This window comes from Morchella importuna (genome assembly GCF_003444635.1).
Source record: "Morchella importuna strain M04M26 chromosome Unknown Morimp01GS045, whole genome shotgun sequence".
Classification (NCBI taxonomy): domain Eukaryota; kingdom Fungi; phylum Ascomycota; class Pezizomycetes; order Pezizales; family Morchellaceae; genus Morchella; species Morchella importuna.
The window spans coordinates 70,184-82,961 of NW_025763442.1; the positions used below are offsets into that span (position 1 = coordinate 70,184).

Consider the following 12,778-nt stretch of genomic DNA (forward strand, 5'->3'; position numbering starts at 1 on the left):
AGCTGCGGGTGGATGAAATTGAAGACCACCTCCTTTGAAGACGCTCATTAATTGCATATCCAGCAAGGGAACTATGCTTACCAATTGTGACATGAGCGACTAGCCGGTCCCGACATAATGGAGAAGGGGTTCATGCCTTGAATTTCCTCACAAAGTCCTTCTGTCTTATGTAATTATGAGTTATGAGTATAGTTTTTTGATTGCGCTACTCTGGCAATATATATGTAGACACCTCGCCTGCACTCCGCCAGCGCCACATTAGTGGTCGTTGGAAGTGCCGAGTGATCCTGTGTGAACACGAATCCACCGCGTAACCACACTCACCAACCAAAACTACACGCACGATCGCGAGTCTAAAGATCCCAAGCCATCATAGTAGGTGATCAACCCGCATCGTAATAGCTATTTAATAAGTTCGTTGTTTACTATCTATAAGATATATACGACGATATCTCGGGATATTACCAGCCACTGACCATGAGATGCTAACATTTTACCATATTTGAATCATCACATCTCGCTCGGAAAAGGCGGTCACGTGAAGGACCAAGACCTTTCCGCAACGGTGGTCTCTTCCAAAACGGATGTTTCTTTTGACTTTGGCTAGCTAGCCAAGCCGCCGTAAAAATACATATTCTGGAGTAATATAATGGCTGTACGTTTCGTCCTGTTTATTTTTAAACTCCGAACGTTCCCCCAGCCTGTCTTTATTTTCGCACCTATAAGTAGCAGATTGTCCTGCCAGACATCCACCCACGCTTAAACATACCGTTTTAAATATACCCTTTCCTCTAACAGGTCCACTAAAAATGAGAAAAGAAGCGAGGGGGTTTTAAGACAAACATAAAGAAATTTTGATATAGTTAGCGGGAGAAATAGTGTTTTGTAGAGCGAATGAAACGAAGCCACGATCCGTAATGTCATGTCACGAAGTACAAATACCAATACCAATACCAATAATAATGCCAGTTATACCGAAATGAAAGAGATTCATGTAATCAGGCGAGAATCCAAATACAAAAAAGAAAGAACACCAGAATTATAAGCCCATGTCCAGCATCAAGTACCCCACCCCGCTCTTAAAAGACTGTATTATCATAAACCCAATGGCCGCAATCTCTTAAAGACAATCATCGTACAGTCTTTACATCGCTGCTGTCAACCAAGGCTTTTGCAGCTTCAACCTCGGCTTCATCGAAACCCCCCCAGCCCCTTTCCCGTCTGTTTGCTTTGCCCACAATCTCAGCCAATTTTTTGGTTGCCATTTCGTTAAGCGCTTCGATCTTTTTTCTCTCAATGCCGCCAGCCTTATCTGCACGGTTCAATTCCAGAATTTTCCCTGTGACAAGCTTTAGGCCGTACCATCCCCTCAAATACCACTCGCACAGCTCAACACTTCGCGCGAAATGTTTGACTGATTCTATAAGGCCATCCATGTTTGTGCCTTGTGCAGATATGTAGTTGATTTCACCGAGTCTTGCAAACATGTTGTATGCATTCGGCAGTATAAGAAGAACCTCCTCTAGACAGAATATTGCCTGTGGGTACATTCCTTGTGTATAGTAGAGTGATGATAGTTGGGACCATGATTCGGCATCGTTCGGCGAATGATTAAGGAGTGCGGTAAGGGCTTTGATGGCGTCTTCCGTACGATTAAGAGATGCGAGGAGTGCGATGTGGCGTTTCTCTATCGGCTATTAACAATATCGCGTCATTAGTTATTTTTATTTTCCGAGCGAGCACGGACGAATTGGTCAGATCGACAGATTGACTGGCAATTTGTGGAAGTGGAAATGCAAGACGAAAGCCTAGTGCAGACAGTGTGCATACCATATTTGTAGGATCCTCTTTCAGGATATCTTGGTAACCTTTCAACACGGATTCCAGCTCCCTCACATCCTTTGCTGCCGCCTCTTCATAAAGGCCCACGAGCGCACTTATTCGAGGAGAGTCTCTCCCGAAGCGATCCGACAATCGCTCAAGACATAACTTTGCGCTAGCGTCATCGCCTGTTCGAAGGCAGGATAGGAGGAGCTGTTCATATACGATCCAGGTTTCTTGGGTATCCTTTGAAGAATCGGAAGAGGAGAGGAAGATTGGAGCTTGTTGAGACAGGTATTGGGAGGTCTGGGGAAGGCGTAGAGGAGATGGGTGAGAGGAGAGGTAAGAGAGTAAGGTGGATAAGATCGCCATAATTAGATTGTTTATGTATTATGTAGAGCTGTGTATTTCGACTCGCGATCTGTACTTTAAGTTGTTTGATATGTAGAGGGGGAATGGTTGAGACTCTTTCTCCCTGGAAACTGTGAGAGGTTGGCCAAGATGCAAGGTGTTGGGAACTCTAAGATGACTAAGGAAGATTCATCTTGAAACCAAACGTTGGAGCTGTGTTGCGCTAACAATTAGTACCGAACCAGAATGTGTGAAGCAGCTGCAGTGTTGAATTACTGGTCCAAACCAGAATCGATGATATAGTGATAGTGAAGTACTCTACCTAATCAGAATGTATGAATTACTGGTAGTGTCGACAATTATATGACAAATTTGGTTGTGAGAGATACAGCTCTAGCGGTTACTATGCTACTTGACAAACTCGATGTTGGCTGGTGACTAAGCTATCTAACCCCCCCAAGCCTACGGAGCCTCTGACGTCTGATAGGAACACCGGTTCAGGGAACCTCAATATCGACATACCCCGAGCCCGGTGCGCTGCTAATCCTGATTCCTTTCTCTATTAACAATGTGAGTTTTCTCCATAATCTTCAAACTCGTTCCGAACTAACACGTCGTCACTAGGTTCGAGAAGTCACTCTACGACCTTATACGGGGTCTGCGCTCTCACAAAGGCAATGAGCGCCAGTACATGCTAGATTCACTAAAAGAATGCCAGAACGAAGCGAAGTCTCAGGATATCGGTGCGCTATCTATTCCGGGAGTCTCCGCGACGAGAAACACCTCCTACAATGTACCTAGAGCTGACTAGGTGCGGGGTGTTGTTTTGGTGGGGTAAATAGACATCAAAGCGGCCGCTATACTGAAACTTGTATACCTGGAGATGTTTGGACATGATATGTCATGGGCTTCTTTCAACGTCTTGGAAGTTATGAGCTCCCCCAAGTTTATGCAGAAACGTGTAGGCTACCTTGCGGCTACACAGACCTTCACACTGGACACAGACGTACTGATGCTGACGACAAATCTCCTCAAAAAAGTCTGTCTATTAGCCGACCATTTCCCTCCATTTGGGCCATGTGCTGACCCTTAATTATTCTAGGATCTCGGCTCCCGCTATCCTCCCGAAATATCACTGGCTATAAACGGCGTGTCACATATCGTTTCCCCATCACTTGCACGGGACCTCTCACCTGATCTCCTCTCTAAACTCTCCCATACTTCCCCATTAATCCGGAAAAAGGCTGTTCTTGTGCTTTACAAATGCTTCCTCCAATCCCCTGAGCTACTCCGAACCTCATGGCCACGCTTACGGGAATGTCTGAACGATGAAGACGGTAGTGTGGTCTCAGCAACTGTAAATGTTGTTTGCGAACTTGCCCGACGCAATCCAAAGAACTACCTGCCTCTGGCCCCTCAGCTATTCAGACTACTCACAGAGACGCCGAATAACTGGATGACTATAAAACTGATTAAACTCGTACGAACCTCTTCTCAGATCTTGGTACTTTAAATCGGCTGATCATGAAAAATCACTCTTGATAGTTCGCGACCCTCACTCCTCTCGAACCGCGGTTGATAAAGAAGCTTACACCACCTATTACAAACCTAATCCGCACCACACCTGCCATGTCACTCTTATATGAATGTATCAACGGTCTCATCTCCGGTGGTCTTCTTGCCGGGATACAAGGAACAGATGAAGGCGAGGATTTAGCCTCCGTCTGTGTCACCAAGCTTCGCGGGTTCTTGGTAATAGGAGACAGTAATCTGAAATATGTCGGGCTCCTAGCATTAACTAAGCTTGTCGCTACACATGCGCATCTTGTCGCGGAGCACCAAGATGTTATTCTGGATTGTATAGATGATACGGATATCAGTATCCGCTACAGAGCGCTTGAACTAGTTGTTGGAATGGTTAACTCCGACAGTTTACCGGAAGTTGTTGGGCGGCTCATTAGGCAGCTAAAGCCAGCTGCTAACAGAGGAGAGGAGGAGTATGTGGAGCTTGAAGGAGCTGCTGATGAGAGTGAGGAGGAGGATATGGAGGAGGATGTCATGCGTGGCGGAAAACGGAAAGGCCAGCTAGTTTTGCTAGAGCTGCCAGAGGCGTACAAGAGGACGGTTATAAAGAGGATAATAGAAATGTGCTCGAGAGATTTGTATGTAAATGTGGGCGATTTTGAGTGGTACTTGGATGTACTTGTGCAGTTAGTTAGATATGCACCGCCGGTTTCTTCGTTGGCCGATGGAGAGCTACAGGACGACTCGGAAGATTTCGACGAGGACGAAGACGATACAGAGGCCGAGAAAGAGAAGGATGTAGGGGAAGAAATTGGGAGAGAGTTGAGGAACGTCGCAATCAGGGTTCGAAGCGTTAGGGCAGAAGCTGTTAGATATGCAGAGATGCTTATAGGGAGGCATGATGGCATGTTTCCCGCTGCTGGTGGAGGAGGAAAGAGAGTCCTTGGAGCGGCTGCATGGATTGCCGGAGAATTTTCAAGGTGAAAAGACCACCTTCATACCCTCTATAGATCGATAAGTTACTGATAATTGGACTTAGTCTATTGACTGACTCCCAAGAAGCGCTGAACTCACTTCTCCATTCGTCATCTCCACTCCTACCACCTGATATATTAGCAATTTATATTCAGGCAATTCCAAAAGTCTACGCTGCCATAACTGGTTCTGAGAATACACCGTGGACTCCTGCTCGTAAATCTACAGTTACGCTCCTTACCACACGCGTTATCACTTTCTTCGAACCACTGGCCATTTCCCCAAATCTTGAAGTACAGGAGCGCGCCGTCGAATTTCTAGAACTTTTCCGCCTTGCATCTGAAGCTATCGCCTCAACACCTGCGTCGATGCCGGACGCAGAAGAAGAATACGACCCCCCATTAATCCTCACACAGGCGATACCAGCCATGTTCATAGGACAGGAACTCAACCCTGTTGCCCCACGCGCGCAACGGAAAGTACCATTGCCGGAAGGACTTGACCTAGATGAACCTATCAATCCAAACCTGCAACAGCTGCTACGGGAAGCTGAATATACCGATAGCACATTAGGAACAGACGAGGAAGACGATGGATTTAGGGAGTGGTATTACCAGAAGCCGATACCAAAGGCTTCAAATACTCCTGCTTCTCTAGGCGTCGATAGCGCATCTGCAAAGGCGTTCGGCAACAGCAGTGGTAGTGGAAGCTATCAAGGCGCCATGAAAGAAGAGGACTACCTAGATGCGGACATCCTGGAACGTCGAAAACGGGATCGAAGGGAACGAAACAAAGATGACCCATTTTACATCGGTGCTTCAGTCGTAGGGGAGGGTGAGGAGATTGATCTTGATAGTATCCCCGTTATGAAACTTGATCTTGGGGATGTACCGCCCGCCACTTCCCACCAGAAGGCTCAGACCAAGAGAAGACGTGAGAGGGTTGCTATCGCGGCCGACGAGGGCATAGCCGGTGACGATGGTGAGGACTTTGTCGGTGAGGTGGAAGCGGCAAAGAAGAAGGGTAGGGGGCGCAAGGGGCTTCTTCAAGTTGATTCAAGTGGTTTAATGGGGTATTCTCTTGATGGTGATGGGGAGGGAGAAGGGAAGAAGAAGGAAGAAGAGGCCATTAAAGCTGCAAGAGAGCAGGTGGAGAAGTATAGGAAAGAGATGGAGCTGGCAACAGAGCGGGTCAAAGCCCGTAATAGTCTCGAGATTCCCAAGGTGAAGGTGAAAAAGGTGAAAGAAGGTGGCGAAAAGAAGGTCAAGAAAGTCAAGAAGGACAAGGGAAAAGAAAAAGAAGGCACAGAAAAGAAAAAGAAAAAGAAAGACACCGAAGTTGAGGGGGGTGCTGAGGGGGATCTAAAGGTAGGGCCGATGAAGGAAAGAAAAAGAAGAAGAAGAAGGTCAAGAAGGATGAAACTGGTGCTGAGGCTGGTGTTGAAGTATAATTATGGTCTAGGTTTTGAGGCGTTGCATATCATCTTTTTCTTTCCTGTGTTTTGGGGGTGAGCTTCTATGTACTTAGATTGATATATTAAGACAATGGCAGCAAACTTATGTCACCCGAATTTAAAATCACCATGGCTTGTGATAGGCTTTTGTAGAGATAAGCTTATCCCTTAAGCTGTCGATGCTGACCCCTATAACCGATCACGAGGATTGGCTCTAACTCTTAAAACCAGACTCTAAATAAAACCCAAGCGCCATCAATTGTTATAAAAACCGCTAAACATTGCCATCCCCTCCCTCTCACCATGCTCTCTACGTTTTGGTGGTTACATATGGGCCGTAGATCAGATGTCTAAATCATAGGCCATCACTCGTAGACCTGTTTTTTTCCAGGTTCATGTTTTGTTAATTCAATTATTTAAGAAAAGGTTCATATGATTGATCTATTGTACCGCAGTAACGTGACCTAAATATGGGCTGGGACTACACGACGCAGCCAAGCTTGAGTGTTTTCTGTCTTGCGGTCTAATTTTGAACGGACAATGTGTACATCCCCTAACAAGAGCCCAGACTGGCAACTCCCCGTTTCATTGATCGAGGCCGAAGTGGGCCAATGATAACAATTATCTTTGGTTCGACCCAACGCAGTGAGATAGCGGGCAAAGTTTTCTCGACCCGGTGAGATTCTTTGGTGAGGCATTAGCACACGCTAGTATCAACGAGCGCTAACCACGTTCGTCAAAGTTCCTAATTCTTCAGCATCCCAAAGGAGTAACCATGCCAAGACTAAACAGCTAGGCAGCTACATATGTACTTGTTATGATCCTTAGAGTAAACTTCCTTCTCCCCCACAACTTCCGAAAACTGCTAGTTAACGAACATACGTCTAAAAATCATGTTTCGAAACAGAGCTCGGTCTTGAATAGAGGCCACAAACCTTGAGGATTTCGAGGACGCGCGAAATCTAGTCAGAATGGTCGTAATGGTATTTGCCATTTGGAGCGACGCGCATTAACGCAGAGCCTGTAGGAAATGAGGTCCTATAATCTGTGTTTTCAACGTTTTTTGCCTTTCTATTTAATGCACCAGGGTGCACACATATAGGTATATATACATGAACTACATATAATTGCTAGGCAAAGGTTTGATATACGTATCTGTAAATATACATACCTATATACGTAGCTAGAGGCAGTAGCTGTAGTGTCCTTCCCGCTGTTGATAAAATGGATAAGGATTATTTCGCCCCATTTTAATGACATTATTTCCGGCATCTCTAAGCTGATCAGTGGCTTCCGTGAGTTTGGCAACCTAGAATGTTACGGGACGGTTGACAGCTAAGCAAGGTTGACGAATAGGCTAGAGCAGAGCCAAGACATTGTGCCGAGTGATTATCCATGATTGCACGCCCCCGATATCAAAAGGGAGATAATTATTTTCTGTAACTCTATTATTAATCACTATATCACTATGTTGCTAACTCTTTTGCAGAAAAAATAATGAGAAAACTTGACAAATGGAAAAAAAAGTGATGCGATAGGTATTTAACGGTTAAGAAAAACAGAATAGAAACCCGAATATTTTTTTTCCAACCATTCGCGCCGACGCTGATGCCTGATTTTTTTTCCAAGAAAAACGACACCTCTTTGATATGCATACAGTACAGGACAAGATAAGAAATGAGAGTGAAAAATGGAAATTTAAAAACAAAAAATCAATAAAACCGAACTCCCTTTCCTTGTTTGCGTTATTCCTCTTCGCTCAGTTCGTATCATACCATCTCATTATCTTACAATCGTATTTCTCGTCCGCGGGGGATAGAAGGTCGATCATCTTCTTCCCTTCTTGGATCCATAACGACCTGCAGTCCACATAAGAAGGGGCGGGATATTCGCCGGTTTTGATCTGACCCTCTCTGTAACTGTTTCGGTGCGAGTTTGGATTACGACATTGACGGGAGGGGGTGGTGGAGGCGGTGGTGGTGGTGGAGGGGATGGCGCCGGCTCCGGTTCAGCTGAAACAATATCTACCACGGGACGCTCAAGAACCACGACCTCAACATGGGCAGGCGGCGGAGCCGGTGCTGGTGGTGGTGGTGGTGGTGGGGGAGGCGGAGGGGTTGGTGGCGCTGGCTCGGGAGCTGGGGCTGGGGCTGGCTCTGGCTCTGGCGCTGGTGGAGGAGGTGGTGGTGGCGGTGGTGGCTCCTCAACCACAGGTTCGGGAGCGGGTGGAGGTGGTGGTGGTGGTGGAGCTGGTTCGGGTTCAGGCTCAGGCATTGGCCACATGTGCATGGTGATGCTCCAGTCAGGCTCAATCACCGAGTCCCAAACCTGTGGGAGAATGATTTCACCATCAGGTCCATGAAGATCATAGTGGCCGTCAATGACATGCTGTCCAATGACCTCGACGTGAAGAAATGCTTGCTTGATAAGCTCTTCCATACCCTAAAGAACGAGTTAACCAAATTGCGCCACAGAAGTTCTCAGAGCGAGATACTTACACTCCACTTTTTGCAAAGCTCAAATGGGAATGAAAACTTCCTCCCAACAGCATCGCGGAACTTGACTGGCTTGGGCTTCACTCGAGCCTTCGCTTTAGTGGCCTGTTCCAGCTTCTCCGCAAGTTCTGCGGCAGCAGCAGCAGCCTTTTCTTCCGCTACCCTAGTTGCTTCTGCCGCTGCCGCTGCCGCTGCCGCAGCGGTGGCTTGTTCTAGTTTCTCCGCAAGAGCTTTTTCAGCAGCAGCAGCTTCTTCATGTGCCCTTGCTTTTGCCTCCTCTTCAGCCTTTCTAGCAACCTCTGCAGCTTCTTCTGCCTCTTTCCTGGCCTTCTCAGCAGCTTCCTTGGCCTCCTGAGCAGCTTTATCAGCAGCTTCCTTAGCGATCCTATCCTCTTCCTCCTTTTTCTTGCGGTCTTCCTTCTCTTGATGCCACTTCCTTTCCTGTTCGATCATTTCCTCCCTCAATTTCTTCTCTTCTTGAAGCCTTGCCCAACGTTCTTCCTCGCGCTTCTCCTCCTCAGTTTTCTCACGAGGCCTCTCTGGCTCAGCCGGTGATGGTGGACTTTCCGTTCGTGGGACTGCATACGGGACGAGATAACCCTGAGGTCCCATTATCATCATCTGGTTAGTAGTATTCATAGAGGTCATAGAGTTCATTTGGTGAGGATGGCCGCCGGCACTGAAGTATCCACCACCATAGGGGCCATAAGGGCTGTAAGGAGATCCCGAATAGTATCCGTACATGTCAGTTTGATGCGCGCCTCTCGGACTCAGCGGACCAGACATATGGTTTTGAGGGTGTCGGGGGTCGTGAGGTAGGTGCCGAGGGTCCCGCGGATCATGTCTGAGATCACGGGGATCGAGTCGGGGGTCATGTCTAGGATCCCGAGGATCAAGTCGGGGATCAAGCCGGGGGTCGAGTCTAGGGTCCCGAGGATCATGTCTAGGGTCTCGAGGATCATGCCTAGGATCATACGGGTGGCGAGGGTCGTGTGGATGGTGAGGATGCTGTGGATGAGGGGGGTAGGTGGGGCTGCCGGGATGCTGCCCATAGTTGTAAGGCGTCATTGAGCTACCTGGACTACTGTGCCCAGAATGGGACGGGTGGTGCTGTGACTGCCCTGGATACGAAGGTGAGTGGCCGGGATAATGAGGCGACTGTCCTGGGTAGTGAGGTGACTGCCCTGGATATTTTGATGATTCCCTTGGGTGTGGTGGGTATTGTGGTGACTGAGCAGGATAATGTGGAGATTGATATCCCGAATGCCCAGGGTGAGATGCGTGTGGTGGATGTGGGGGGTATTGACCAGGATGCTGAGAAGGTTGGCCTGGATACTGTGAGTGCGGTGGATATCCCTGATGATCAAAAGGAGCGAGAGGGTTTGGACCTCCTCTTCTCATATGATCCCGAGGGTCACCGCTGTTACCAGGCAATGCGTGAGGATGAGGCGGAGGACTGGTCGGAACCAGCGCAAGAGGATTTTGGTTATAGCCACGAGGTTCACCAAACCCACCGTAGCCACTACCTGGTGCTGGCGCTGGCGCTGTTGCTGGTTGGTTATAAGGACTACTATTTTGTGATCCCCAGTAGGGCTGCGACTTTAATGGAGCCGAGGGAGGTCCACGTTCGTATCTGATATCTTCGTCACTGTCTGATGTACTCGGAGGTGCAGTTGGGGCAGACTGTCGATGACGATGACCACGGTGTGAACCGTGACGGGATGATTGAGGAGGTGGGGGTGGAGGGTGAATTGACTGGGGAGCGGGTGGCAGTATATCTTGGGCGGGTGGGCTATCCTGACGGCGGCGATGAGATCTAGTAGTCTCTCGCCGGGAGTGAGTAGGGGTATCTGGCCCTGCTCTGCTGTTGGCTGTGCGCGGGCGTGAAGCTGAATCTGACGGGCCGAGCTCTTCACCCTGCAAATCCTCCCAATCTTCAGGGAAAGAATCTCCCGAGTACTCGGTGTGTGAAGGGAATTGGGAGTGATGTGGGGAGTTAACGGAATGATGGGACCGGTGAGATGAATACTGAGAAGGGTGATAGTTTAGAGGCGGCTGGTAACCGTAGTCAACACCGCTGCTACCGGTCTCTTCTTCAGACAGAGACGACTCAGACCCGTTGGTCGTCGACGTATGATCGATTGTGATGTTGATACTACAGTGCAAAACCTGTGAGCGATAACCCTTTGCTACAATGAAATACAAAATAACAGCCTCGAAATTAAAGACACAGAAAATGGTGATGAAATCATCATCATCATTTCAGGTACCTCCCTCCTGATCTACTAGTGCATCCGCCCTGCGCACCAGATTGTTGTTGTCAAGGGGGCTCTAAAAAGATTTGTTTACTTACGGCATAGTGATTGTTTATCGGCAATCAGTTCTCGTGGGGTATCAAAATACAACCAACGATAAAAAAGATAAACAAATAAATAAACAACAAACGCTAAACTTTTAAGAATAAGATTAAGGATGCAAAGCTTCTATTCAAGACGGCCAGCAGGCAGGCCCGGACAAAGTAAGAGGGGCGTTCGCCCCGCTGTTTTATCAGGAAAATAAAAATCGAATAGAAAAATCAACAGCCAGTATAATTTAGCTGCCGAAAAGCGTACGATGATAGCTTTCGAAAGAAGAATGGAGGGCGACAGCGGTAGCCTATCAATTAATAAAGATGGTGGCAAACTATATGCCTCGCAGGGTATCTATGACGAAGGACGTGAATTCTCCGACGCGAAGTCTGTTTGAGGTTGATGGATCGAATTCGGGGGGAACGTTTCGTACAGGGTTCCTTCAAGCGACGCCTTACCGGTGGGAGGAAATTTTGGCGCTGTTAAACGAGGAGGCGGGGAACAACAACAAAGTGATATAGCCCAGGCAAAAAAGAGCGACTAAAAAAGACACTCGAAATACTTGTAGGACAGATTCAGAAGATAGATGACGCTGTGGAGGAAGGTTTCAACTATGGAGGGAAGTGAGCCAAATAAGCTCATATAAAGCAGATGAGTAGTACGTTTGTCCACTCCAGCGATTGGTTTTCGGGAGGGCACGGCGGAGATAGTGGGCAGTGTTTCAACTGGAGGGGGGAGTTGCAGAGGTGATGAGGAGGGTAAGATTTCTGGTGAAAGGGGGGGAAACAAAAAAAAAAGTTGAGAAAGATACGTACAGCTTATGCACTTTATTTACCCCCGTGTGGAAGCTCTAGTAAGTATGCTTGTTGTGACTTGAGACTTGAGATGAGAAAGGTGCCGCTAATACACAGTTCGAGAATAGTAGTAGATGCCCTGCAATGAAGTCCGATCAGCTTCTACGGCATTCCCTCCTAGCATTAATCGAGCACCAATTGAGTCTCTGGCAGATGGAATGCATATTTTTCCCTCTCGAGAACTTCCCATCTACAAGCCCTCTCAGCACCAGCAGGATGACCAAGTGGGAAAAAAAATGGAAGAAAAGTGAGGGGCAGGGGATCGGGTATGGTGCTGATTCGTTGTCACCATGTCACTCACGAATAAGAACGTCTAACAAATGCGCCAAGAACCCTGCCTGCTGTCTAGTCGGATAGCAGCCAGGAATCCTGGAGAAGCAAAGAAGAAGACGAGGGACGATGCTTCGGATGGTTCTACTGGAATTCCGGTGTGCAGCACTATGGATGAGAGCAATATGTATACCCTCTCTCGTTCTGCAGAATCTGATAGTATTGTTTTTGAGAGGTGGATATTGTTCAGGCTTCCCGATTATCTGATGGATCAATGCAAAGGCCCGTGCGGGGCGTTAGGGAGAAAGAGAAAAAATGATAAATTATCCGGGATGGGCCAGGACCTCAGTGACGACAAGTTAGTTGACTCTGATTTGTTGATTTTCTCGGTATAAATCTGGAATTAGATTTCTCTCTACGGGTATCACTTTGGATGAGATGATGCAGCAAGCACCCGGGTAGAATATGTGATTTGGGAATTGGATGCCAAAGTGGCCTTTCGCCCGGCTCTCACTTGTAATCCAGGGAATTGGATGCCCTTGAGTTCGAATAAGTTACACCTCTCAAGGAAAGCCCTTTCTTGGTGATAGTAGGCCGAATAACAAGATAGAAATTAGACGGTGGCCTTGACCGTGTGGTAATGATAATATCTAGCAGTATTCTGAACACACACAACGCGGGAGGACG

General features: G+C 47.6%; 4 protein-coding genes across 4 annotated transcripts; 2 read left to right on the top strand and 2 right to left on the bottom strand.

The window, feature by feature from the left end:
- Positions 1-1,130: 1,130 nt before the first annotated feature.
- On the bottom strand, positions 1,131-2,193 carry LAJ45_10370 (uncharacterized protein; the record flags this gene model as incomplete). The annotated part of the gene is made up of 2 exons (XM_046119896.1): positions 1,131-1,694; positions 1,831-2,193. The coding sequence occupies 2 exons, from the start codon at positions 2,191-2,193 to the stop codon at positions 1,131-1,133; spliced, it is 927 nt and encodes a 308-aa protein (XP_045966874.1).
- A 310-nt stretch (positions 2,194-2,503) lies between these two features.
- Positions 2,504-6,121, top strand: LAJ45_10371 (uncharacterized protein; the record flags this gene model as incomplete). The annotated part of the gene is made up of 9 exons (XM_046119897.1): positions 2,504-2,518; positions 2,674-2,742; positions 2,797-2,805; positions 2,891-2,915; positions 3,015-3,211; positions 3,275-3,652; positions 3,718-4,676; positions 4,736-6,008; positions 6,083-6,121. 9 exons carry the CDS (start codon positions 2,504-2,506, stop codon positions 6,119-6,121), a joined length of 2,964 nt encoding a protein of 987 aa, XP_045966875.1.
- A 1,830-nt stretch (positions 6,122-7,951) lies between these two features.
- LAJ45_10372 (uncharacterized protein) lies at positions 7,952-10,977 on the bottom strand (the record flags this gene model as incomplete). Its single annotated transcript, XM_046119898.1, has 3 exons — positions 7,952-8,566; positions 8,623-10,774; positions 10,973-10,977. 3 exons carry the CDS (start codon positions 10,975-10,977, stop codon positions 7,952-7,954), a joined length of 2,772 nt encoding a protein of 923 aa, XP_045966876.1.
- Positions 9,460-10,439, top strand: LAJ45_10373 (uncharacterized protein; the record flags this gene model as incomplete). The annotated part of the gene is made up of 3 exons (XM_046119899.1): positions 9,460-9,642; positions 9,714-10,244; positions 10,293-10,439. The coding sequence occupies 3 exons, from the start codon at positions 9,460-9,462 to the stop codon at positions 10,437-10,439; spliced, it is 861 nt and encodes a 286-aa protein (XP_045966877.1).
- Positions 10,978-12,778: the final 1,801 nt, after the last annotated feature.